The 27,964-nt window shown below is 44.2% G+C and overlaps 1 protein-coding gene across 9 annotated transcripts in view; it reads left to right on the top strand.

The window, feature by feature from the left end:
• The window catches only part of SPTBN1 (spectrin beta, non-erythrocytic 1), a 199,092-nt gene that overhangs the window by 87,174 nt on the left and 83,954 nt on the right, over nt 1–27,964 (top strand). Inside the window, exon 1 of one of the 9 annotated variants that reach the window (XM_021088223.1) lies at nt 1,636–2,238. The exons of 7 other annotated variants lie outside the window; for them this stretch is intronic. In XM_021088223.1, the coding sequence (XP_020943882.1) occupies nt 2,130–2,238 (109 nt within the window). In that variant the 5' untranslated portion in view covers nt 1,636–2,129. Of the gene's footprint in view, nt 1–1,635; nt 2,239–27,964 lie in introns of those variants that run through there. One more of the 9 variants, XR_002342957.1, reaches the window with a different exon arrangement.

Here is a 27,964-nt window from a genome sequence, read left to right as displayed (position 1 = left end):
TAGAGACTTACCATTTCATCAGTATATTTAATAGTGAAGAGGGGCCTGTTAAAAAGATCTCAAACAAGGACATTCTCCATTCTGCTCTTTGTAGCCTTGATGTGGTATGTGGGGGCACAAGGAATGCAGGAAGGGGGTGCACTTGGTAAAACATACTCTTTTTAGGGTATTTTCACATCATCCCCTCAGTAACCTTGTAGGTAGGCATTAATTATCCCTGTCTGACAGCGGAGGTTTAAAAGAATCCAGGGTTTCCTCTAAGGTCATAGGTGATTAAGAGGCTTGGCCAGACTAGAAATTCAGGTCTTGGGAATCCTAGTCGAGTTTGGTCTTCCAAGAACCCACTTTTTGCCACCTTGCTGTCAGTGTTTTCAACTGCTTTTTACTGGGCTTTAGAATATGCTGTACAGATATCTTGGATGATGAGAAATATGTTGGAATCCTGGGCTTGGCTTTAGAAAGCTAAAGGTTGACACTGGGTGTATTAAAAGCCCAGTGGATGAAAGGAGTGGGGGTTGTTTCAAGTTGAACAGTTAGCTAGACTCTAGATTTGTTTTAACTTTAGTCCTGAACAGGATCCAGTTGCTTGAATTACAAGTGCCCTGGGGACTAAAGTAAACCTGGGGTGGAGGCCCACCTCTTTAGTACTGATTGGAATCCCTTAGGAATGAAATTACCTTTTTCAGTGAGTATGGCAGCAAGGCCCTATGCTGGAAACGCTAAATTCGTAATTTGTTGCCTGCCTGTATTTACTGAGAAAGGGGGTGTGGATGAGGGCTAGCGAGGGTCAGTTTTTCCCCAAGAATAAATTTTGATCACTGTTATGTTCAATGTAGAGAATTTTATTTTTGATTATTATCAGAGGGAGAAGCTAGGGAGGACAGTTAAATTTTTGAAGTATTCAAAAGTTTAAAGGCCTTGTTTTATAAATCACAGAGGGATTTGAGGGTAATTTCTTTTATCTCCTCATTGGTTCATAAAATCATCCGGGTTAGGGATCCCGGGGAGGTGTTTACCTGTGTATATTTCTCCCACAATGCCTTGCAAATCTGTGCTCGTGTAAATCTTGCATCGAGTTACTATTATAGGGCCGGTGTTATCCTAGAAAACCTCCGTTTAACATCTCGTGCTGGCAGCAGAAGTCTGCTGAGAAGATTCTTCCTTGATGCTGAACTGACACGGTCCCCCCCATCCCCTCGCTGTGGCCCTGCCCAGTGCCCAGAGGGACGGTATTTTACTTTTACCCGCCTGCACTGCCGGGCCACCGCGTGGTTGCCGCCCGCGCGGTGGGGACGCCGAGCGCCCAGGTGCGCCGCCGGCGCGGCCGCGTGATCTCCGTAGACGCTAAATAGTGGATGAGCCGCCGGCCGGGGACCTGCCAGGCTCCTTACCCTCCCGGGCAGCCTCCTTTTCAAGTGATAGTAATCGGAGACTTTTCCGTTACGTGAGGCTCTCAACAAAAGATTGTAATTCCAGCAGCTTTGTTTGGGAAGGTACCACCGCTGCAGGCGCGCCCTGGGCCCGGCCTGAGGGTCGACGGCTCCGCGGCGGCCGGTGGTGGGGGGCCGCGGCAGGCAAGCCTCCCCCGCGCCCCTGGTGGTACAGCCTGAGTTTCCTCCACAATGCTGTTATGCTAATCAGGTGACATCACCGCCTAGCGCACGGCGAGTGGATCCTGATTAAATTACAAACCGGCGGCCGCCACGGGCAGCCGGGAGGAGGTGTGTGCGCTGCGCCCGCGAGCTCCCGGGCTCGGCGATCAGGGCGTGCTTAGGATTGGCCATATTTTTTAAAAATTTTAAGTAGCACTTGCACCTCCCACCCTCCGTCCTCCCGCCCCTCCTCGGTAATTTATTTCAAGCTCAGAGCCAAGGGCCACAAAAGGAAGGAAAGCCACAAGGAATTAGATGCGTGAGTGGCCCGGCTAAGGTGGACTCTCCTGCGGTCAACTTCCTATCAGATCAGCTTGCTGGACTTTCAGACCGGAATGGGGCTTGCCTAAGGTCCAGCCCTTTGAGCCTGGGCCAGGAGCTAAGCATTGCGGAAGCTGCTCCGTGTTGGATGGGGGTAGGTGGGGGCCGGAGCGGGATTTCTACCGTGCAGCCCGCCGGGGCGTTACGCCGGGCATAATGGAATTGCAGAGGACGTGTAGCGTCTCCGGGCCGCTATCGCCGGCTTACACGGGGCAGGTGCCTTACAACTACAACCAGCTGGAAGGGAGATTCAAACAGCTACAAGGTGAGCTCTCCTGCCAAAGGCCTGCCTGCCCTGGGGACCTGCCTCCGGGGGTTCTGAGGTTTATTTGTGCCATATGGTTCGTGACCCAAATGAAGACCGGCGGCCACATGCCCGGCCCCAAAGCCTCTGGTTGGTTGCGAGCACCCCATTCACTACTTAAAGGAGACAGTTTCTCACTCTCTACTCCAGAAAAGCCACCATTTGGAGTCTCTCTCTCCCTCTCCAGTTTTCCTTTCTTGGTTGGCTCTCTTCGTTGTCAGATATCTGCTGCCCACTGCACACACATTTTCTGTCTTTTTAGCTGTCTTTGCACCTTAGTAGATCCATGCTAAGAGACCTTTTAGTATGCAAGTATTTGATTCCGGGTGCCTCTGTTGCCCAGCCCCCACAGCCTCTTACCTCTGGGAAGCCTAAAGGTGTAAAGTCGCTGCTGGACACCCTGTAGAACAATAGCAAAGGAGAGGAGGGAGTGGTCTTTTTGTTCCTAAGCCTTGGGTAAATTACAGTTTTGATTCCGAAGCTTAATTTTAACTCTTTTGATGTATTGTGTTGGGATAGAGCCTTCCCATCAATTTAGTGGGCTATGTAATTTATAATGAAAACCAGTTATTGTCATTCCAGTGCTCTAAAGTTGTATTAGTTGGATCACTTACAGGTTTCTTGCCATCTATATTAATCTCAAACAGTTGAACGAATCTAATATTTTATCACACAAATTTTTTGGAGAGCAGTGAGGTGATGGGCCTGCAGCCTACAGCTTGAGTGGTCCCTGCAGCCCTTGCTGTCCCTGCCCAGCCAGCAGGCCTGGCCAGCCATGAGTCTCTCAGAGCTTATACATGAAAAAGGATTCATAACTGAAAACAGAACTCCTTCCGTTAGGAAGCCTCTGGAATCAGTAATAGGCCAGGAACAGTCCTAGTGCTGTGAAAAGGTAGTCGTGGCAGACTGGGTATGTTTCTTATTTTAACTCTTCTTGGTGCCCCAAATGTGGCTCCTGAGAGGAGGAGGAAGGAAGGAAGGAGCTCAGACTTAGAATGTTTTCACTGGGAAGAGGGGGGAGGATGTATTTCATTCACAGGTTTATTTGTCTTGTGAAATAGTTGACAGTAATGACACTTTTCTGGAAAACAAGAGGCAGAACTGGACGTGATTTTAAACATTTGCTAGGTTGTGCCGCATTCCTCCTGCAGTTAGCTAAGAGGAAGCTTCATTCCCTCTAGGGAATGGTTGTGTGTCTTTGCTTCATTCCTCTTGAGCTCTTCGAAGGTAGAATTTGCTCTTTTGGAAAACTTAGGGGCACCAGGCCTGGTGGAGGTAACTTTCAGGGGGTAAGTAGAGGAATGGGGTGTGCCCATTATCTTCCCGGTGTGTGATCCAAGTCCACAGTTTGAGGTTCTGGGAATTTAGAATATCCCTCTTTTTTGAATGACCCAGACTCCCTGCTTCATTGTGTCATATCGCCAAGGAGAAAGAACCCACGAAGAATCCTCGCTCAGAAAACCTATTACCTAGGTCCAGTCAGCCCTCTCTGTAGTCTCAGTCTTAGAAGAAATGCAAAACCAGAGAGAAAATATAAGGTGTGGGGAGGAGTGTGCCCACAGGCCCACCCATAACAAAAGGCTGTTATTCTGTAAGGTTTGAGGACGGTTGTAAAACTACTCACTGAGGAGGGTGGAGCTTACACACAGGAAATGTCTTAAACTGTCCTCTCTGGTAAAGTAAAATTTTAATTAAAAAAATCACTGTGTACCTCAGATATTTTACTTCATAAGTGTTTCCCAAGGAAATTCCTTCAAAAAGAGTGAGCTTCACTTTTTATGTGGTGACTTTTTTTTTTAATGACCTCTGTCCCCTAATTTAGTTCCAGAAAACTTTCTTATTTCTAAATATTGTGGTTTAGGAGTTGCACAAGTTGGTATTTCTATAACAGAAAACCACCCAGTTGAGGAACTGAGAAAGGGTGAATTAACTCTCAAGTATGGTGGATCCCAGGAGAATTAGAAACATTTGGCATCGTCAGTAGTAACAAATAGAATTGATTTCATTTTAAGCAACTTTAGGAATATTTTGATAAAACCTTTTCCCATCCCCACCCCACCCCCAGTCTGTTATTTATTATTTATTGTTTAGTATTTGTATTTCTTTCAGGCATCACACCTTCGATAACCATACAGATTCTCTCTGCTTATTTAATTTCGTACATGCCTACTAAACCGCCTTTTCCCTCTTCTTCATCCTTCTAGTACTTATAACCCAATATTGGCAAAGGGTTCCTCTGAATCTGTATTGCTGTCTTTTTTAGTACCTCTTATATGAACTTATTCATTTAGCTTCTATCCCTGAGAGTCTGAGAGTAGTGTGATTTTTGTAGGAGATATTTCTGCAATTTTGTTGGTTTCACATATTTTCACACTGGATCCTAAAAATCTCAGGAGGCATTGAGTTTTGATTTCCTACCAAAGAGAAATAACGATGTTAAAATGAATCTGGCCTTTTAGATAAAATAAATTTATTGGAAAGTAAGTAAGTGTGATTAAAAATAAAAGCTCATTAAGGGACTGAGATGCAGAGTGATGTCTTTCCCACTTGCTCTTGGCATAAGCGAAGAGACAGGACCTTCCACTTCTCATGGCTTCAGATGTTAAGCACCGACCCCAGCGCACACCTGACAGGTATACCCACACGCGCTGGGGCTCTCTTTTTTCACCTGCAAGATCACGTTACCACCTTCCTTCAGAGTCTCTTCCTGTATCTTATTAAGTTGGATTCCTTGTTTGTCGTCTTTAAATAAAAGCGGAATGCTGCAACACAACAAAACTCAACCTCACATTTTTAAAAAAATGTGTTTGTAGTAACAGAGAGGTTCACGATGATACCTTTTCTCCAATTTCACATCAGCCAGCTCCGCTCCTTATCAGACGGTTCTTCCTGCTACTTCTCTGAAACTGTCACGCCTCCCTGTTGCGTAAATTGAATTCCAGGCTCCTTAGCCTGGCATTCAGGACCCTCCCCCAAATGGCCCTGGACCACGAAATTCCTGTTTTAGATTTTACATTCCAACCAAACAAATCTTCCAGGTGGGCAGGCCTGCAGCTTTTCATGAAACTCAACCCTGGGTTTTGCCTTTTTCATCCATCTTCTGCCTCAAGGGCCCCACCCTTCCATTTTACCAATAGAAATTCTTCCCGACTTTTTAAGACCATGCTTACATTCCATTATTCCAGAAAGCTTCTCCTTGTCTCCTCTGTTGGGTTGGTGGGAAAAAGATTTGGTGGGTTGCTTACCATGCACCCCACATCTTAGCAGGAGCTTTTCCTGTGGAATCCCATCTTGTCTTCATAGCACACCTGTGAGGTATTTTTTTAAATTGAAGTAAAGTTGATGTACTATGCTAACAGTATATAAGTTTCAGGTGTACAGCATAGTGATTCACAATTTTTAAAGGTTATATTCCAGAGTTGCCATTGTGGCTCAGCAGTGACGAAACCGGCTAGTATCCATGAGGATGTGGGTTAAATCTCTGGCCTCGCTCAGTGGGTTAAATATCTGGTATTGCCATGAGCTGTGGTGTAGGTCACAGACATTGCTCGGATCCTGTGTGCTATGTCTGTGGCATAGGCTGGCAACTGCAGCTCCAGTTCAGTCTCTAGCCTGGGAACTTCCATATGTACCTATGCAGCCCTAAAAAGCAAAAATTAAAAATTAAAACAAAAAGGTTATATTTCACTTATAGTTATAAAATATTGGCTGTATTCCGTGTGTTTGTACAATATATCCTTATAGCTTTTTTATACATACTAGTTTGTATCTTTTTTAACTCAGTGAATTTTATTACATTTATAGTTGTAATATAACTATGATCATCACATCCCAGTTTTATAGCATTTCCATCCCAAACCCTCAGCCCATCCCCCTACCCCCCCAACCTGTCTGCATTGGAAACCGTAAGTTTTTCAAAGTCTGTGAGTCAGTATCTGTTCTGCAAAGAAGTTTGTTGTGTCCTTTTTTTTTTAGATTCCACATGTAAGTGATGGTATATGATGTTGATGTCTCACTGTCTAAATTCACTTAGCATGATAATTTCTGTGTCCATGCATGTTGCTGCAAATGCCGTTGTTTCTTTCCTTTTAATGGCTGAGTAATAGTTTGTATCTCTTAATCCCTACCCCTGTAATTGCTCATCTCCCTGAGGTTTTAAAGATGAGAAGGTAGAGTCACATAGCTTGTCCCAGGTCCCAAGCACTGTTGAGCTCAGGCTGTACATTGTTCTTGAACTCTCTTCATCCCAGACTTCTGGATATTAATATTGTTTTATTTCTACAAAAAAAGAGAGACAAGGCAACCTTGTGAAATGCCAGCCCCAACCTGCTTCCCTCTTCTGCCCATCTGCGGCCCGCTTCTCCCCCCCACTTCCCCCAATTCTATCAGGCTGTCAGTGGAGATGTAATGAAGACAGAATCTACTTGAAGAACATCAAAATGAACTTTTTCTGCCTTCTTAGCAGCCTGACCTTGACATCCAGCACGTGGTATTTCTGGAGAAGGTACTTTCTCTTAGCTGGCTCAATCAATTTTTCCATCTGTCCAGAAGGAATTATGGAGTTGCCTGTCTTCATTGGGACATAGAGGGAAACTTAAAGAGTTGAGACCTTGGGGATGTTAACTTACAAGTTTATTACCTGCTGTTCCAGGGTTGGTTGCTTGAATTTCTTTGTTTTTTGGGTTTTTTGTTTGTTTGTTTGTTTTTTGTTTTTTGTTTTTGGTTTTGATTTCTTAACTGTTAGGGAAAGAATATTCCTGGTTTCATACCCATGGATCATGAGGAAAATGTATTCTTCAGTTTTTAAAGAGAATTTTCTAGTTCTGGTACCTAGATGTCTGTTTTGTGTTGTTTCTTCAACCTTAGAGAAAGAAGCTTGCTGAGTTTACACCTGCTTTTTATGAAGAAAACTCTTAAGTCCTTGGGAATAAAGTAATAATGGCCTTCAAATATTTCCCATTGTGACAGTGAAAAGAGTTGGTGACAAATGATAACCCTGTTTTTTGGCGGGGGCAAGATTTATAAGAACATTTCTGGGTTTACTGAAAGCATAAAAGATTGGGGTTTTGGTCTGGACACCTGCCAGTATTGTACTATGATACTATAGATTTTTCTAAGCCCAGATGACTTTGTGGGATAAGTCAACAGCTAGAATAAAAAGAAAAGAGAAAAAACAAACCAACAAAAAACCAAGTCTTTTCACCAGTTTACCAGAGTTTCAGCTCAAAATTTAGATTCCTAACTGATGTGTGAATTAGAATCCTTTTTGAATGATGTGTTACTACTACTGTTATTCCTACTATTATGATTAATATGTATAGCACCTAACTTTAGTATGTGTGTATCATCTTGCTTAATTCACTGAGATTATTCAAAGTACCCAGAATGGGATCTAGTACTTAGTACATTCTAAATCAGTGGGCATTTCCTCAATGCAAATAATAATTCTATGGGGTAGACATTCTCTTACTTTTTACAGATAAAGAAACAGATTATTGAATAAGATCAACCAGTATGAGGCTGTGTTTCCAGAATCCAGGTTTTCTGACTCCAAATTTGATCTCCCCCACAAAGTGTGACTTAGGCATGAGCTGCGGCGACACCCCTTACCCAGATACCATCACTACGTTATTATGGTGACACGGAAAATTGAGAAGCTCAGAGCTGCTCAGATTGCAGGAAATGTGGTATCTCAGGTTTTGGTGGGCTAGGGACACTTGACAGGGCAACACTGATTCTTTTAGCTTAAGTCCAGCGTTTGCCTGATAAAAGGACTCCTGGACACCAGATAGGAAGAAGAGGGCGGTAGATGTTCCCTCCAAGGAAAAAATACAACTTGTCTTAGGGTAATGAAACAGTGGAACTAGCCGTCCTGGCTACTGAGTAAGCTTTTGGATGACTCTTCCCACTTGTCACCTCCTCTCATGTCTTGGGCCTGGAAAGGGGGTCTGGGTCTGTTCACAGCCCCACTGCGTCATCTTTTGTGTTTCTGTGCTAGTATCTTTCTGTGGTTTCCTAAGCAACACCCCCCCCCCCCCCCCCCCCCCCCCCCCCCGTGCAGCTGGGCCAGCCTTCTGAAAGGTGGGCCCTGACAATAGATCTTTCTGCAGAAACTTTTGGGATTTGACTCTAGCTGACCATCCCACCCTCAGCTTCTGCGACTCCTCACTCCACGGTAACTCATGATTCCTAACCCTTCCCTGCATTTTCCTGGCCTTGAGACCTGTTCTGTTAGTTTCTTCCCCTGGGAATTATTTCTTGTGTCAGGATTTTTTTTTTTTTTTTTTTTTTTTTTTTTTTTGAGGTTTGTTTCTGGTCCACTTAATTATAAATATTCCTCAAGCACCAGGTTACCTGAGTCTCTGCTTGGATTTTTTTTTCCCTTTGATATTTAAAGTCTAAGCATTTGGTTATTCTCCCGTGATTTTCACATACTGCTTTTGATGACAGTTTATCTGCCTGTTTCCCTTGTATTTCACAAAGTCTGGAAGTGCAAAGACAAAAGTCTGATATATAACCTGCCTTACCGGAAGCAGTCACTAAGTATTTGTTAAGGAGTAAATGAATGAAAGTATTATGGACTGCTTGATTGCAGTGGTTCTTAAATGAGGTTCCTAGACCAGCAGCTGCATCATGACCGGGGAACTTGCTAGAAATACAAATTCTCAGGCTCTGCTTCTAACCTACTGAATCAGAAACTCAGGGTGGGGCTTAGTAACAGGTGTTCAACTAGCCTACCAGGTGACTCCGATGCACACTGAAGTTCAGTGTTCCCTTATTGGATCATTTGTACCCTCTTTGCAGTTGGGGGCGGGGTGGGGGCCAGGGTTTGGGAGGAACAGACTGCTTGAATTGCCCCCAGATGGGAGCAAATATTGTATCTGATTTCTTATTGAAGAATGGAGAGTTGGAGGAAAGTACGTTTTAGGACAAAATTGTGTCGTAGAGGAAAAGGTATTTAGCGAGTCAGGAATGAGCTGTCCTCTGCTCAGAGGAGCCATTTAACATCTGTAGGCCTCAGGCACCTCGTCGGCCAATGAGGTCAGTAATCTGTCAGAGCTTCATGCTTTTGATGAACTATAACTTCATGGCCATTCATCTGTTCCTATTGGAATTACTCTTGTGCACATTATCAAAAACATGCCAGGTAAATCTCAGCCATTTTTTTAGATCTTTGTGCCATTTCTCTCTTTTGCCTGACAAGTTTCTATCGACTCTTAGGAGTCCCAGCTAGGAGTTCCCTTTGTGGCTCAGTGGTAACGAACCCAACTAGTACCCATGAGGACTTAGGTTCAATCCCTGGCCTCACCCAGTGGGTTAAGGATCCAGCGTTGCTGTGAGCTGTGGTTTAGGTCGCATACGCAGCTCCGATCTGACAACTGGCATTGCTGTGGCTGTGGTTTAGGTCAGCAGCTGCAGCTCTGATTAGACCCCTAGCCTGAGGACTTCCATATGCTGGGGGTGAGGCCCTAAAAAAAAAAATACAAAAAAGAAATCCCAGCTACTAAAAACTAATGACGGAGGAAGTATATGATGGAGCATTGGAAAAACTTTTTCTAACTTCAATATTCTTTGCTTGATTGGCTCAATTAAAAATTTGGCAGTTGTTTGTATATCATGGGTGCAAAGGACTTTCCATTTACAAGCTCAGTAGTTGGTCACTCAGCAAGAAGACTTTTGAGAAATAAAATATTAAAACTAACTGAAGCAATAAGCAATACAGGGTTTGCTTTTTTTGTTGTTCTATTTCTTAACACATATGTATTGATTGCCTGCTTTTCAATAAGCAACTGTCGTCTGATTAGGAAGTGTGTGAGTAAGTGTTTCAGCTATGCTGGAAACCCTGGCTGGGTTGACTGATGAGCAAGTGGAGAAATAAACTTGTTCCAGGTGGGGAATTCAAGCAGGGCAACGGTGGCCAGAGCTTAGAGTTCAGAGTGAGGAAGGATGGGTTAGGAGGGGTTCTAGAAGGATAATAAACAAAGGCCAGAGAATACTTGGTTTTGTAAATCAAGTTAAGGAGTTGGGAAGTAAGGCAGTGAGAGGCTGCTGAAGGACTTTAAATAGGAGAGTGACTTGTTTTATTTTTTTCTTAAAGAAAGGCTGGTCCGATTCCTGAGTGTAGTGATTGTTTTGGAGGGTGGGTGGTGGTCAAGAGAGGAGGCAGGAGGTCACTTAGGAAGCTGTGGCATTTGTCCTGACGCAAAGCAGAAAACAGCATACCCTCCTCGAATTTTGAACTTCAAGTACTTAGAACCTTATTACTCAGTGTGGTCTGTAGATGACCTGGGAATTTGTTAGAAATGCAGGATCTCAGCATCACTCCGGACCCACTCGGTCAAAATTTCGCTGTAACAAGATCCCCAGGCGGCTTGTATACACAGCCAAGTCTAAGATGCTCTGAGACGCCCTGCCTTAGAAATAATCTCTGCTTGCTCCCCTCCCCCTTGAGCCGAGAAGGAAATAGTCCTAGAAAGGCTGTGACCTTTCTGAGGTTTAACGAACGTTTGTGTTTCCTATATCGTCTACATTAAAGGAAGGAGGTGTGTGTGTGTTTTAAAGTAAACTGGATCATCTTAACTAACTGTAAAAATAATATAGTATCCAAATGAAAATAGTTAATTAAAGAAAGTTTGGTGTTGTTACCGTAGGAGATTACAGGGCTTTAGAACATGGTTGGTTAATTCCTAGCTTTGTAAATCTTTGTAGAATTTGGCTAGGATTTTCCTACTTGCTAATCCTGCAGTTCTAGAAATTTGTGAGGTTAAAAAAACCAGTTTCTTTTCATTTACATATTTGGTATTTATGAAGAATAACAAAAATTCTCCTTCTCTGGGCCACCTTTTCTAAGTTCTTCTAGAATTTCAACATGGTGTCCTGGGAAGTAGATGCCTATTACATATTAATCCTTACTTGCTTAATGACTTTAAACCTTTTATATACTTTAAAACTATTTTTTAAGCAAAAAATACTCCTTTCCTCCCCACACTCCACCTTGTTGGTAAGATGAGCCTAATAAAATGAATGCGGCTGTTCTTGCAGTTGGTTAGGCTTTCGTCCGGTTTCATGTATATCAGATTTAGCCAGCAGTGCCTTCAGATTTTGGTGTGAAAGTTTTGGTTTGAAATGCGTTAAATATCTGTTACTTGATAAGTGCTCATTTCCTGTGACTCTGCAGGTGAAGCTTTAAAATTACTGGTTATTGATTAGGTAGGAGAGAAAAAGCACTTGCTGAAACTTGCTGGCCAGAATTTTTTGCCCCTAAGAAAGAAAAGGGGTGGAGAGAGAAGTGACTTCTGTTCTTAACGGGCACCACTCCAGAACCTGTGACGGGGAAGGGGCGTGGGTAGTGAAAGCAATAGTAGTCAGGAGGTGACTCACATGGTGTTCTTTCAAAGGCAGGGTTGAAGGTTATTAATAGACGAAAGTCAAATTTCTATCTGTTCTTTATGTTACTTTGTTAATATTTATTATTTCACAGCCATGTTATGTCATCCCCAAAGAAGTAAAAGTGAAAGAATAATTCATGTAGAATCCTGCAGTCCCAATAAATCTTAACTTTCTTATCTATATAACACTGTTAAAGTCATTATATAGATTCAGTTTTGTCTTGGCATCTTGTTTTTATTTTTTCTACTGAACATTATATAGTAAATGTTTCACGTGTGCTTCTTTCTCTTGGCCAAATTGCTTTCCCAGTCAGGGAAGTTTGTTTACCAACCTGACCTGCTGTCTTTTCTGTGCGCTGGTGGTAATATAAGTTCTATGTAGGAAGATTCATAGTAAGATTGTTGTAAGAATAAGTGAGGTTTCTCCGTGGAAACTGTTCTGGCACAGTATCTGGGCCCTCAGGAGTCAGTGACAGCCTTTATTATAGTAGGTCCCGGTTGAACAGCAAAGTAGCACCCAGCAGGGTTTTTTGTTTTTTTTTTTTTTTTTTTTTTTGAACTTGAGTTGAATACCTCAGCCCTGCCCCCAACCCCTGAAACTTGTGCTGGGTGTGGTTTCCTTCAGCAGGTTTAGGAGTGTTGAGCTTGCCTGAAAATGCACCCAGCCGAAACAGCCCCTTTTATGTTCCTTTTTAGAAAGTACACAGGGTTGGGGGCAGTCACTTGAGCCTGTTGACTTTTGATGTAGGTTGAGGACACAGTGGTGGTGCCTCTCCCAAGTTCATGAAAGGCTTGCAGAGCAGTTAGTGCTACAGCCCGAGCATCCAACCCATCCTCAGAGAAGACTGCTGTGGCCAGACCCACATTAACCGCCCTCTGTAGATTGTTGAATGCCTTGACTGTGTTTGCTTTTGAAAGGCCTTTCTTAGCCTTTCTGTCTCTCTCTCCCCCAACCTTGTTTTCAAGAGGCACAGGACCTTTAAGTAGCAAATCCAGTAATCACACACAGTAGCATGGAGACACAGGCTGGCCTATATTTGGCCTCACAAAGGCCTAGTGAAAGATCTGGCCTTAAGAAGTCTCTTTTTAATGCATGAATGATGCAAGTAGAAAGTTAATTTGAGGATCACTGAGGCACGCTTCATTCATGAAGAATGTGAGCAAAACATAAAAAGTCCGGAGGCTCTGTTCTTCTCTGGTGGCAAGGAAATTACATAGGCTGTGTCTTTATTTGGGTGAATTTTACACACACCCCCTCCCCCGCTGAGAGTTCAATTGTGTTGGAATTTTAGAGAGAGCTATGGGCTTAAGCACAGCTAGTTGCGGGAGGGAGGGAGTGTGTGTCTGTGTGTGTGTGTTTTGCCTGAAATCCTTATGTAAACCATAAACATTATTTTGGTGACATTGACAAGCAAAGGATGGTTATCCCTTGGAATGTGGCCTTGGCATTTTGAATTAGGATTTTTCTTTTAGAGAGAGAAATGTTGAAAGTCTTTTTAAAGTGTGTGGAGCCTTTGAAGATCTGCCTAGTTTGTTTGAACTGTTAAAATGCCAGTGAGTTTCTGTAGATTGCTACCTTGGATGTTGAGAGGTGAGTCCAAGCCTGGTGCAGAGTTTGTTTCTGATGCTTGAAAACAGTGCCCTGATTTCTATTGAGTGAGACGTTTATTCCTACAGAGGTTTAAACGACTTGCTATAAAAAGTTCAGTCTTGCAGTGGTAGAGGGAGATTATATATTATCTGCGAACAACTGCCAAGCAGATGAAATCCCAGCTGCACAGACTCTGTGGTAGAGAGTAAGTCGCAGTGGCCAGGGGAGCAGTGGAGGAGAGTGATCAGAACCTGGTGGTGGTGGTGGTGGTGGTGATGGTGAGAAGGACTGTGTTCAGAGCTAGGACACTTTAGCTCTCATTTCAGAAACACAAAGGGGACTGGAAAGCACATGGGCTGTGGATTCATGTAAGCCAGCATTCAAATCCTGGCTCCACCAGTGACCTCACTGAGCCGCATTTTCTTTCTTTCTTTCTTTCTTTTTTTTTTTTTTTTAAGTTTTTAAGGCCACACCCGCATCATATGGAGGTTCCCAGGCTAGGGGTCCAATTGGAGCCACAGCTGCCGGCCTTTGTCACAGCCACAGCAATATCAGATCCGAGCCGCATCTGCAACCTACACCACAGCTCACAGCAACGCTGGATTCTTAACTTCCTGAGCGAGGCCAGGGATCAAACCCGCGACTTCATGGTTCCTAGTCGGATTCGTTTCCGCTGCACCACAACAGGAACTCCAAGCCCCATTTTCTTCATTTGTAAAAACTGGGAAGAATAAGTAGCCCTTGGGTAGTTGGGAAGCTTAAATTAGTGTATTGTAAAAGCAGGGTGACCAACTCATCGTGGTCTGACAGAGCCTTGCCCAGTTTAGCATTGGGCGTTCCACATCCAGGGACTCTCCCCAAGTCCCAGAGAAGCTGGGTGCTGGGTCATTCTAAGTACGAGAGTAGGAAAGCCTATAACTGTTACTGTGTAGGAAGGACGGTGTCTGTGTGTGTAAGTCCATCCCTGAATCCCTTCTTAGAGCTGGGTACATAAATCAGTGCGTGAATAAAAGGACTGTATGAGCGGATGAGTAAGGTCCTGAGGGCAGTGGTAGCTACAGAGCTGTTTTAAAGTGTGTTAGCAGCTCTTCTTCCCTGTTGCCTCTAGTTCCCTGAGAAAAACGGCGGCCCCACCAGCCACATAGTAAATAATGTGTTGAATGAAGGAATGAATCACGATAATGATTTTGGCTCTCCGACTTGGCTAAACTGTAACTTCAGGAAGGGCTTATCTGGGTCTGTCCACTTTTTTGACAAAATGAAATTTTGATAGGACCCCAGGGACCTCCCCGTTGTAGTCCCTGTACCCTGCAGGCAGCTGGGGAAATGACTTCTTTGGTGGGAAGGAGAGGGGGGGAGCTGAGGCCACTACAGCACTTGCCGAGAGAGGTCCCTGGAAATTAGGCATCAGGTTATCTCTTTGTTTTTATTGTTTTTCTTTTTCCTTTGGGTGAGCAAGAGTCATTGGAATAGGAGAAAAGTTTAATACATAGCAAAAAGAGGTAAAAGTGTACCCCTCTTCTTCTAGGTGTGGTAGTTGTTCAGAATTTCATATTGTGTGGCCATAAATAAAACGAATTCGATTTCTCTAATGTGACTATGCCTCTGCTTACACTGATGCCGCATGAGTAATATTTTTCTAGAAGCCAGGCAGTTAATAATACTCCGAGCAAATAAAGGCAGGGCCTCTGAAATTTAGACACCAGATAAATGTGCAAGCCTGGCTTTTTAAACTGAAGAAATAGCCACGAGAAAACTAATTCTGGCCCAAGAACTACTACTCCCCAGCCCTCAGTGCCTTCCAGTCTCCACCCCCTTCTTAAAAATATCTTTGGTTTCCCTCTGCACATGTATATGATTTGAATTTTGAGATGGGAAATGATTTTTTTCACTTGAAACACAAGGAAGCAATTTTTAAAAGTCATACTCATTCCGCAGTAGTCTTGACTGTAGCCAGACTTGATGAGGAGATGATGGCCACAGAACCACATACACTCTTTATCAGGGTGGTAAATTCAGGCGGCTTTGGGGGCAGGGAGAGGGTTGGAGTGGAGGTAGGGGCACTGGAACAGACCTGCTGGCCAGGGCTCTGGTGCTGACTGCTGCACTGAGGTTGTGCCCCCCAGCATGCCAGGGGTCAGGTCGAGGTTGGGCCCAAATGCTCACCTCAGCTGTTGTTATCCACAGTTTCTGAGAAGCTCTTTCTTACCTCATTTTCCTGTGAGCTCATGGTTGTCTGCACACATAAATCGTGTCCTGGCTCCTGGCTCCCTCTGTGTTTGATAAGGAGCCACTCTTCTGCTCTGTGTTGGGCGAGGAAGTAAGGCATTGGTCACTCCACGATTCAGCACTTGCTTTGGGATTTTCTGTCCTTGTTTCCCCTCCCCTAGTGGGAATTCAGACTGTAACTCGTGTGCTCAGGTTTCCTACATTAAAAGCCCCCAAACACAACTCCTCTTGGAGTAGGAGACCTGACTTTAGAGTAATGAATGGTGTTAGCCCCTGTTTAATATTCTGCCTGACCGAGGGCTGCTGTCCATAGCTCTTTGCTGGGCACTGGGGGACGCTTTTTTATCCATGTCCTCAGGAAGCTCACAAACAAGAGACAGGAAAGCAGAGTTTCTGTAGTAGGATTTGAGTGGGTGTATATGATACTTTATACACCTGCGTAGTGGAGAACTGTCCCTTCCCATAGAGAGAGGCTTCCCGGGCTGCTGTGAGAATCAGTTACCTTACAATGTGTGAGCTCCCTATGAAAAGTGCAAATTCATAGTCGATTTTAAGAAGTTTTTGGTGGGAAAATAAATGGTGGGGGGCTGTCCTTGTGCTCAGGTCCACTCATGTGGTCTGGTGTTCCCTGATGAAGGAAGCAGAGACCTTTCAATAGCAATAGCCAACATTTCTTGAATTCTTAGGGACCTGACTGTGTGCCACTTGTTACATGCATTACCTCACTGCATGCTCAGGGGAATGCTGGAGATGGGCACAGATGCTATCTCTGTTCACAGATGCAGAAACCAATGCTCGGCAAGATGAAGGAACTTGCTCGGCAGCAGATGGCTAGTAGGTGGTGGGCCTGTCAGTCACACCCAGCTGGCCCTGTTCACAGAGCCCTGCTCCACACTGCCTGTCTGGGGTAGTTATCTTCCCAGGAAGATCTAGGTGTGGCTGGGTGTGGAGGGGGCGATTGCACTGCGTCTTCTAGCAGCAGCCTACACGGTTTCTTGAGTCTGCTTTGAAGCATCTTCCTCAGCCCTAGCTCCTCAGAAAGCACCCTCCCCTCTGGGTGTGAGGTTTGCACTGTGGTTTCCTTCCCCCTGCTTCTGGAGGTCAGCTTTGCTTCCCCAGAGTAAGAATGGCCCTCAGGGGCCCCTAGTCTGCTGTGCTGGAGTCGCTGGGCCCTGTGTTGAGGATGGGTCATGTTTGTGTCACCACATGGTAATCCGGGGTGCTCTGAGGGGCCAGCTCAGCGCAGCCCGATTTGGAATTAGAGGTCACACCCTTTCTACCACATGGCTTATGAGTCCACTGATGCCCATGATGTAAAAGTTAAACTACAAGCTGCTTTCACTTGCCCTGAACGTGACTTTTTAAAAAGTTCTGGTGGACTTTCCAGCCTGAGCTACTTGTAAACCAGATACCTACACCTACGTGTGATTTATCTGTTCGGTAGCCCTGAGAGGTAAATGATAGCAAATCTGCTCTGGATTGAGGAACCTTTTCAGAAAGGTGAAATGTGATGGCACAGTTCTTAGCCAGCATGTAACAAGACGGGTGACTTTGCAAAACTTCACATCAAGAGGGGGCCGTTTTCAACATTTCTTTTAACTTAAAGTGCGTGCCTTTTCTAAATAGGGGGAGGCAGAAAAAAATAAAAAAAAAAAAAAAAAAAAAAAAAAGGAGTTCCTAAGTACCTTGTGGCTTAGCGGTAATGAACCCAGCTAGTATCCATGAGGACGTGGGTTCAATCCCTGGCCTTGCTCAATGGGTTAAGGATCCAGCACTGCTGCCAGCTGCAGCATAGGTCACAGAGGCAGCTCAGATCTGTGGCTGTGGCTAGGCCGGTGGCTGCAGCTCTGATTCAGCCCCTAGTGTAGGAACTTCCATATGCAATGGGTGGGCCTAAAAAGACAGTAAACAAACAAATAGGTGGAGGTGATAACAAGGTGTAGTGTACATGTCTGCCAGCAAAGGGGTAGGTGGCTCTGATTTTAATTTTTGTTTTAAATTTTCTTTAAAAAAATATTTAACCATTCTTACATGAGACCTGGCCAAATTCTCAAGTGTATAAAAGTGTACCACTTAACCTGGCAACAAACTAAATACACAGCTTGAAAATGGAGGCTTACCAGTAAGTTTCTCAAGTGTCAACTTCTGATAAGACCATTGCTATTAAGGAGCAGATCCTTCCATTAGAAACAATGCAGTCTGCTAATTTGCTTATCAGTGTTACTGCAAGGGGCATGATTGAGAGGATGAGTAACTTATCTGCACATCTGAAGGATACAGCATTTGGTAGATTCAGTTAGGCGATTCGATTCGGAGGGGGATATCGAGACATGTAATCAGGTGATTTTGAGCCTTGGGGTATGAGAATCCTTTTGAACGTGGTTGTAGACCTGGAAATAGATCCACTGCTAAAACTGTAAGTGCTCTGGACTCTTGAGTTAGTGGAGATGAAATAGCTGCAGCCCACCATCTCTTGTGATGCAGTGATGTATGGTGGGGACTCTGTGGTGACCAGACTACTCAGCTTCCAGTTACCAGTAGCTCACTGGAATCTATTTGCAAACCTCTGAACCAGAAACATAGGGAAAGTGGGCTACATTTGGAAAACTGGGTCCCACTTGCTTGCCCCTCCCTAGGCTGTCATGAAAACCTTGTCTTTCTTGCCTTCTCCTGGGCAAGAAAAGAATTAGCCAAAATAAACATGTTTGGGTGGGTGCTTAGGGCAGCTTCCAGAACCTGGTTCCACTGAGGTTATGACAGTGGAGTTAAGAGGGAAAGGTGGGTGATGGTGATAGTCTGTGTTAATTTCTGTTTCACCCAGATCTGTCTCTTCTTGTCCCTGCTCCTTTGACTCAAGTAATGGCTTAAAACTGGAAGATTGATGGGAGGTGTACTTGGGCCCAGGAAGATTGCTATTGGCTCTAGTTTCTTTAATTTGGTGATAGAAATATTATTATCCAGAATTTATCTTCAAAACTTGGCTGTCAAAATCTGGAAGTCAGTTGCTTATAATGTGCTTTAGTTGGTTCCCCAGTTCATACTGGCTCTTGGAATAGAGAAGCCTGTGCTTCCTAATTAATGAAGAAAAAGTGCTATGGATGAAGCTAGGAGACCTTGGTAGAACACCTTTATAGCTCTAAGATTTTTAAAGGAGCTACCTAATCCATCCACCCATTCAGTTATCAATTGAACACGCTCAAATGAGCAAGGTACAGTGCTAATAAGCACCCTAGAAATGCAGAGTGTAAGAGTCACTGTTTGAAATTACGTTCTCAAAGAGAATACTAGGTAGAAAGTGGCAGGTGTTCTAAAAGATGCAGATAACATCCCTGGAGTGTGGGATGTGAGAGAGGGGCTTTTTGGGGGGATTGTTATTTGACCTGCAGCTTTAAGTGTGCCTGGAATTAGGTAATAAGGTGGTAGGTGCCTGGGGGTGGGGAGAGGATGTGACCTGAGGGAGCTATAGAACCATGAGGCCTGTTGGGGGAATGGCTAGACTTCTGCCTAGGAGATGATGTGTGTATTATCCCTTTCATTTCGTTTATTAATGCTTATTGTAAGTTGGAATTTTTGCCTCCTTTTTGTTAGCGGGCATTGAGCTAATGTTGGCACAGGTCCATAATCAGGTGCTTAGCAGCTGATGGTGGTGAAGTGACCTTGCACAAGTGACTTGCATCTTAACTTCTTTCACCTGTTGGGGACGTGGTGCCAGATCATCATCTGATACAGATTTAAGGGCCCCTGCAGTTAAAACCCATGGAGGGTACTACTGGCTGTCATGCAGTAAATTTCATTTCACCATATGCTCCTTGGAGACTGCTGGGTAGATATCCACTGCAAGCATTTCTGGCTTCTCTGTTCCCGGGGCTCACAGAAGCAGTCTGTGGTAGAACTAACAGGCTAGCACGGAGAAGGAAAGCAAAAGAAAAATATATCCTCATGCAGAAAGAGAAGGAAAGTAGGTCCTAGCTCAGAAGTGGTAGTGGCTAGAGTAGTAAAAATAGCTAAAACTTCTTAGTATTTAACCCTGGGCTAGCACTGTCCCAAGTACTTTGCTTGTATCAATTCATATGCTCCTCACAGCATCCCTGGGAGAGAAAAATTATCTCCATTTTGGATTTGAGGAAACTGAAGTACAAGGGGCAGTTTGCCCAAGGGCACTGAGTGTAGAGTCTGGATCCTAACCCAGGAGTCTGCTTCTGGACTCTGGAATTCTTGACCACTTTGCTGTGCTGACTCTCAAGAGCATTGCTCACGTGATGACAGAGGCCTGTGCTTTTGTTGATGTTGTGTTAGCATTTTGTTAGGACCCTGGGAAACCTGGATTTGGTGAAAGCCATTGCCTACAAGTGGAAATTCCCGATCCTGTTCCAACTGCAAAGGATTTGCTGACCTTCACTCTTAATTGGCAGTGATCTCGAGGGGTGGCATGGTAGATGGGATGTAAAATACAAGCCTTGCTTAATTTTGGAAAACTTTGTTTTCTTTTCTTTGATGGTAGTTTACTTTGGCGATTCTGGCAGAACAAGAGGGACTGAGCTGACAGTGCAGATTCTCTGACCTTTTTTTTTCCCAATGGTAGAAGTTATTTGCCACCATATCATAAGCTCAGCTGTTCTATTCTAGCACTATTATTTTCATTTAGATATTTTGGGCTTGGTAGTGGTGTGTTTGTTTGTACTTGCCTAGTATTTTGCTAGTATACAGAATTATTTGTAAAGGAACTTAGGCAATGTGGAATGAGGTCCTGCAGTAGAATTTTGGAGTTAAAAGTCTTACGTTGACTCCTTGGTACAGTCTATACAGAAGATAACCCCTGGAGCAATTTTCAAGGGTGATGGCATTAGCTGGGAGCATGGGGTTAGGCCAAAACCCACGTTTTCTTGATTTTAAACATTTTCAGGAGTTCCCGTCGTGGCTCAGTGGTTAACGAATCCGACTAGGAACCATGAGGTTGTGGGTTCGGTCCCTGCCCTTGCTCAGTGGGTTAACGATCCGGCGTTGCCGTGAGCTGTGGTGTAGGTTGCAGACGCGGCTCGGATCCCACGTTGCTGTGGCTCTGGCGTAGGCCAGTGGCTACAGCTCCATCCAATTCGACCCCTAACCTGGGAACCTCTATATGCCGTGGGAGCGGCCCAAAGAAATAGCAAAAAGACAAAACAAAACAAACAAACAAACTTAAAAAAAATAAATAAACATTTTCAGCTGCTGGAGCATTGGTTGCCATTATTTAGGGCCGAGCCATCTTTTGTTCTGTGATTTCCAGTATGTGAATAAAGTAGATAATCCCTATTTCTGGTTTGGCTGCTGCCAAGTGTATGTGAACACTTCCAGCTGTTCGTTGACCCCACCCCCACCCCTACCTTTGGCGTTCCCCTGCAGCCAGTTCATCATTACTCTCATCCTTACTTGTTAGATACCCTAAAGCCACAAGCTTGATTTTGTTTGCCGTCTACTGTGTTGTAAATTTGGCATAAGAGAAGCAAGTAATTTATGTTTGTTTACATCCCACCTAGCTGAGCAAATGATTTAATTTGGCCTAGACAAGTGTCTGCTGACGGTCATCTGTGTGTGCGTGTGTGATGGTAATTCTGCTGCTGGGAAAGCCTGGAATCACAAGACTTGTCATGGGTCCGTGGGGTTGGTGAACCCTAGGTTTGTTCTCTTCCTCAGTGCCTTTCTCCAGGAAAATGTGAATGCCTTTCTTGGGAAGGTCCAATGTTGTTAGACTGAAAGGTGCCCCGCCAATGCTACAGTCTCTTTTTTTCCCCAAGAAATTTTCCTTTGAAGGTGCTTTAGAAGAACCCTCCTGTGTGGTGAGCGTGCATATTGTAAACCCCATTTTGGTCTTCTGAAAGTAAAGCTTATTTTATGGATTTTTAGAGTTCAGGTGCGCTCTTTTACCTTTCCTTTGAGATACCCTGTACTTAAAATGTAGAAGGAGCTATGACAGCCATGCAGTCACAATGAATTAAAATAGTTTCCACTCCTCATGTGATAACCCACCAGGGGTCAAAGTGTCACCAAAGGGAGAGAATACAGATTATCAGTTACTGTGTGTTGAGATGATTCTGTGGAGATGACAGCCAGGGTGTATGGTATTATGTATGATATGTGGGTAATCCATATGACGTTATCACGAACCAGATGTTTCTGAGAACACCTAAACTTGCCATCTCTCACATTGAACATGGAGGGACCGTGGCGCCCAGTGAGGGTTGCTTTAGCTTTTTATAGTGGGAGCAGCACAGCAGACAGGAAGCGATTGCCCTCTTAACAGCAACACTCCGGCCAGGCCAGGCCGGCCGGATCCTTACTTGGGGGGTGGGGGTGGCACGTGGCTCAGGAAGGGGCACATCCAGGGAGCTGCAAGGTCCTGCTGGTGAATTGGGAAGACGGATCTGCTGTGTGGCGTTCTGAAAAGCACCGTTTTGTGAGTCCCCATAACTCCTGACTGTTGACCTTTGGGTTTGGATATATTGTCAGTCTCAGAGGATTGATGTGAGTGTAGGAACTGGTTCTAGCCACTGCATGGAGACTAAAATGACTGTATTGTTTGTAAGGTCTTTTGAGAAAGTACAGTGTGACAAAGATGCTAAAGCTGTAAAAGTAAATAGCTTAGAGCAGGTAACTGTGTTTACTTTGGAAACAGGTTATAAGCCCCAATCTCTGCTGAAGGAATGAGAATTTATTTTCTCCTTTTCCAGAGAACTACTCTCTGGTTCTCCTAGGACAAACCTGTATAACCTTCTTAGATCAATAATTAACAAAGAAGGATTTTCATTTACGTTAAAACTATATTTGAAAGTGGTTTCCAGGCTGGTTCTGACAGCCTCTGGCTTCCATGGGAAAGGAAGCTAATGCTGGAAAAATTCAGGCTTCCACATGGAACGCTAGAATATCCTCTTCATCGCAGTGATGGCTGCAAGGCTGTCTTTTTTCAAAGTAAAAATCCAGTATGTGTGAAGGTTACTCCGGGATGACTTCATTGTTCCATAAGGATTCGATTTGGCTTCTTGCTGGTGTGCTGAGTGGTGGAGGTTGAAGGTGAACTATATGTGGAACTGAAAGCTCCCAGAGATTTTACGAAATCAGCCTTGGCCAGACACACCTTTCATTTTTAATGCTCACCCTGGCTCTTGGCAGCCCATTTCTTAAATACATAAAGAGCAGATTCATCCACATTATTGGGAAAGCATTTTGAAGCATGGGCTTTGTCGCTTGTGAAGATCAGTAGTTTTGCCATCTGCTGCTTATTTCTGTGGGGGAGGGGAGATTATAATCCCAGAATAGATTCACTCAAATAAAAAACTTCCCTCTTTCATTGTTTCTTGACAGAATGAGAAATTTACTGTCATTAACTAGTTAGTTCCGAAAGGATTTGTGTTTCCACCGTGCAGTTCCTAAATGATGGTCCTCATGCAGGATGGAGAGCAAAGGAGTTGTCCATTGTCGTTAGTGCTTGCCCTTCATAACTAATAACCTTGGAAATATTCTTGGTGTTGGGGATGAAGGGACACACTGAACTGAGAATTCTTAAAAAGGTCTTCTGTGAGACACAGGATGGTGACTGCAGCTTGCTCAGGACGGGGCCACCCCTGGTTGCCAACAGAACATGGTGTTGCTCTCCAGGAACCATGGCGGGTGCTGAACTGCCACGGCTTCTAGGCACCCACAGTCACTCCTCCTTGTTGGTGCACCACCCCTGAGGAAGCCAGCATTCGTGCTTTGGTTTCTTTGCCTTAAAAAAAAAAGAAATTGTGCTCACTTCGGCAGCACATATACTAAAATTGGAACAATACGGAGAAGATTAGCATGGCCCCTGCACCAAGGATGACACAAATTTGTGAGGTGTTCCTTATTTGGGGGTAATAGATGCAGACTATTGCATTTGGAGTGGATAAGCAATAAGATCCTGCTGTACAGCACAGGGAACTATATATCTAATCACTTATGATGGAACATGATGGAAGATAATGTGAGAAAAAGAATGTATATGTGTGTGACTGGGTCTCCTTGCTGTACATACAGTTGAGATTGACAGAACACTGTAAACCAACCATAATGGAAAAAATAAAAATCATTAGAAAAAGTTCTAGGAAGCTTTTTAGGAATTTTCCTGGGGGTATAGCCCCAGAATTTAAGAAAACCATCCAAGGCCTATGCTCTTAACAAGAATAAAACCCTTTTTTGCTTGTCATTACTGCTTCCTCTTCATTGACTAATTAGCCCGCTGCTTCAGGTCTCATTAAACTTCCTAAATGCTGAGCATCTGTCTATTGGAATTGCCTCAAGATAAAAAGAGGAAACTCCTCTAAGCATTTGTGTTGCTGCTGCTAATTACCCCCGGCTATACTTTCTAATAATTAATTGCTCTCCTTACTTTCAAATCTGAATGAGAACCTTTCCCCACGGCAGACAAAGGGTATTTTACTCTCCACTGGCTGCAGAGGTACTGCTCTGTGGTTTGGTACACAGGGTGCCTGCAATCATCAGGGCCAATACTAGGATGGTTCTGGAAACCAATGTAAAAGAAAAACACACCTGGAAGTCTTCCTGTAACCTAGCCTTGTTCAAAGCCTTCAGTTGATATTGACGCTTTTTGAAAAACAGGTACAATCTTAAATGATTTCATCCGTTTATTCAAATAGATGATGGCAAAATAATTACAAAGCTAGTTTTCTTTACTCGTTGGTTCCAGAGGCTAAAAAATAATTTAAAAGGGGGGTTGGGATGAGAGCTTCCGCGGATGTTTCTATGCTGTGGCTAAAGGTGATGTCTGAAAAGGAGTGTTGGTCTTGGGTTTGAATGAGTAGTGACTGACAGCAGGGTCAGCAAGGTGAGTTTCGCCCCTCCCAGGTGTGAGGCTGGTGAGAGGAGCATCTCCCTTGATGGGACTTGAAGAGAGACCCTGATGGAATTGAGAGAACCGTTGAAAATATAGAGGATTTTCTTCTGAGGAGGGCTTTTGCCATCATTGAATTATAAGTAAAACTTATAATTTTGGGGGGGGAATTGTCAGGCATTATGGTACAGGATAGCTTAAGCGACTTAGTTCCATGTGCTCCCTGGAAGTGGGGAAAAATTTAATTCAGTATTCAGGCTTGAGCCTCATTTCATCTCAGTTTGCAGCATAAGGTCCCTGCGAGTGTAGAATTCTTTTTTTTTTTTTTTTTTCTTTTTTTTTTTTGCTATTTCTTGGGCCACTCCCGCAGCATGTGGAGATTCCCAGGCTAGGGGTCCAATCGGAGTTGTAGCCACCGGCCTACACCAGAGCCACAGCAACGCGGGATCCGAGCCGCGTCTGCAACCTACACCACAGCTCAGGGCAACACCGGATCGTTAATCCACTGAGCAAGGGCAGGGACCGAAACCGCAACCTCATGGTTCCTAGTCGGATTTGTTAACCACTGCGCCACGACGGGAACTCCGAGTGTAGAATTCTATTTAGAGCAGTAAGGGCTGTGGCATCAGAACTTGGGTCTAACACCTGGGACTGTGCTGGCCTTTTGGCTGTGGATAAGACACTGAACCTCCCTGAGCGTTATAATTGACTCTTAGGCAAACTATGTCTGATGATAAGAGTGCCTCCTTCACAGTGTGATTGTGGGAATTAAGTCAGTTTGGATGAAGTGCTTAGAAGGGTGTGTGTGTGGCCCTTCTAGTTAGTTCTCCATAAGCTTTAAAGGGTGAGGGTGGATATGGGAGATGACAGTGGATCTCCATCGTTCAGGATCACACCCATGAAATTCCCACTTGTGTAGCCAGAGTACCGATAGATCAACTCCAGTGGGCTCTGAGCCTCTCCTTGCTGCTGATACATGATGTCACCCGGGCTCAGAAGCTCTGACCCCTTGACTTAGCTCTGGTTGGTTGATCTCTAGTGCTGTGCTCATTCCTCATCACCATATAGTGTAATTACCTGTCCTTGAGGCTGGGGTGTCATTAAACTGTAAGTTGCTCCAGCATCTCTATTTCCCATTGCTTAGTATAGCGGTTTACCAGCCTTTTTAAGAAAATGGAATGTGTTTTGGAGTTCCTGTCGTGGCGCAGCGGAAACGAATCCGACTAGGAACCATGAGGTTTCGGGTTTGGTCCCTGGCCTCGCTCAGTGGGTTAAGGATCGGGCTTAGCCATGAGCTGTGGTGTAGATCACAGACATGGCTCGGACTTGGTGTTGCTGTGGTGTAGGCTGGCAGCTATAGTTCCGATTAGACCCCTAGCCTGGGAACCTCAGGTGTGGCCTTAAAAAAAGAAAAAAATGGAATTTTTCTCAGGTAGATGAAATCTGAGGTGGAACCCCAGGAAATAAAGGGTATAAAATGGAGTGTTTCTGACCAAAGTGCAGGTGAGAAAGTGGTACTTGGAGCCTGACCTCTAGAAACCTGGCTTGAAAACTCCTTTAGACCTCAGTTTCTCCAGTGAGTCTCACCTATTTATTTACTTATTTATTTATTTAGTCTCTTTTTTTTGCCTTTTCTTGAGCTGTTCCCTCAGCACATGGAGGTTCCCAGGCTAGGCGTCTAATCGGAGCTGTAGCCACCGGCCTCCGCCAGGGCCACAGCAACGTGGGATCCGAGCCGCGTCTGCAACCTACACTGCAGTTCACGGCAATGCCGGATCCTTAACCCACTGAGCAAGGCCAGGGATCGAACCCGCAACCTCATGGTTCCTAGTTGGATTTGTTAACCACTGCGCCACGACGGGAACGCCAAGTCTCACTTATTTTGAATGAATATTTTCAGTTCTCCATTGATTAAAAGGCAGTATTAATTTTTTTTGCCTTATTTTGCAATGTGTTGTATAAGGTTCAATACTGATTCGGTATTCTCCAGAAGAAAGACTTGAAGATGCCGGGTGGCATCTAATTTGTTTTATAGTACTCAGTGAAGACAGCATTTCACATATGACCTTTGGTGGTGCCCTGGGAGAATGTTGTCTTCCACTGGGTGCCCTTTTGTTCGTACTCATCAATCTGCAACCCACCGGTGATCCTCAGCTCCCTTATCAAATAAAAATGAATTGTGTTTTTCCTTCAAGTGGAAATGCCCTTCATGTATTTTTAAAAATAGTATGTGCTCATTAAAGAAAAAGACAACAGTGTAGAAATACAGAAGCAGAAATGCCTTCTGCATGTACTTCTGCTCCCTTGAGAGTGTTAATAGTTCAGAAAGTATCCTTTTTATGAAATTACTTATTTTTAAATAAATATTCATAGTATCACACTAAATATATATGTGTATGTGTATATATGTGTATATATGTGTATGTGTATATACATATGTTTTTTTTTTTTTTTTTTTTTTTGCATTTTAGGGCCGCATGCGTAGTAGCATAGGGAAATTCCCAGGCTAGGGGACAAGTCAGAGCTATAGCTGCTGGCGTACCCCACAGCCACAGCAACTCGGGATCCTAGCCATGTCTGCGGCCTACACCACAGCTCTTGGCAACGCCAGATCCTTAACCCACTGAGCGATGCCAGGATCAAACCTGTGTCCTCATGGATACTACTCAGGTTCCATACCCCTGAGCCACAGTGGGAACTACTATATCCTATTCTGAATGTAACTGTTCATTTCCCTGTTCTTTTTAATGTGTTCTTTGATATGAATGCATCATATTTTCATTAATCAGCCTATGAATTATTTATTTCTTTTTGGTCTTATGTTATTTTTGCTATCCGTTTTTTACAGTTATTTTAAAAATCTGCATTTCGTATCCTGTACATGTGTATGTGCTTGCACAAGTACTTCTAGAAAGTAAATATCTACAGGTGTGATTGGGTAGATGGAGGAAGTGCATTTTTAAAACTTTTTTTGGTACTGCCCACACCCCCTCCCACCAACTGTGTGTTTGTGGGCCCATATCTCTCTGTCTTCAGAAAGAGGCATGATTTGTTTTTCAAGTTCAAGGAACAGTTTATATTCGCCTCCTTTCACCTAGTCCTCAAAGTGGAACTTCTGCTATCTGCCACCCCAACGGAACGTCTCTGGGCCTCCAGCCCTTCCCACTCAGTTCCAAGATTGTTATCTTTACAGAGACTGTTGAGGAGAAACAGTCAAGGTCTTTATTAAGCAATAAAACGTCTCCAAGAACAAATCAGCTATAGCAGTAGGCTTCCCAGGGTGTGTCTAGGTAACTAGGAGTAAGGCTTCTCCTGTGAGTGGTTGGTTTACCCTCCCCCACTCCCCCACAGCAGCTGGTCCCTGCACCACTCGGTAGGGACAGGAGAGGAAAGGGATGGGGAGGGGGCCTGTTGTGAGTGTGTGCTTTGGGGCGTTAAAAAGGTCTGCGTTCTGTGGGAAGAGACTTGCATTTAAGCCACACTGTGCAACAGGTTTAAGTTTCCAAAACAAATAGGACAACAGAAAAAACAATCTATTCATGCCCTCCTTTAGTTACTCTTCTCAGTTGAAAAAATTAAATTAAGGCAGATGACTAGCTGTAAGCTAGGAAGATTCAGTGGGACCCAGGGCAC

The sequence above is a fragment of the Sus scrofa genome, chromosome 3 (genome assembly GCF_000003025.6).
Source record: "Sus scrofa isolate TJ Tabasco breed Duroc chromosome 3, Sscrofa11.1, whole genome shotgun sequence".
Classification (NCBI taxonomy): domain Eukaryota; kingdom Metazoa; phylum Chordata; class Mammalia; order Artiodactyla; family Suidae; genus Sus; species Sus scrofa.
The sequence above is the reverse complement of the archived record's forward strand: the minus strand, read 5'-3'. Positions and strand labels throughout refer to the sequence as shown.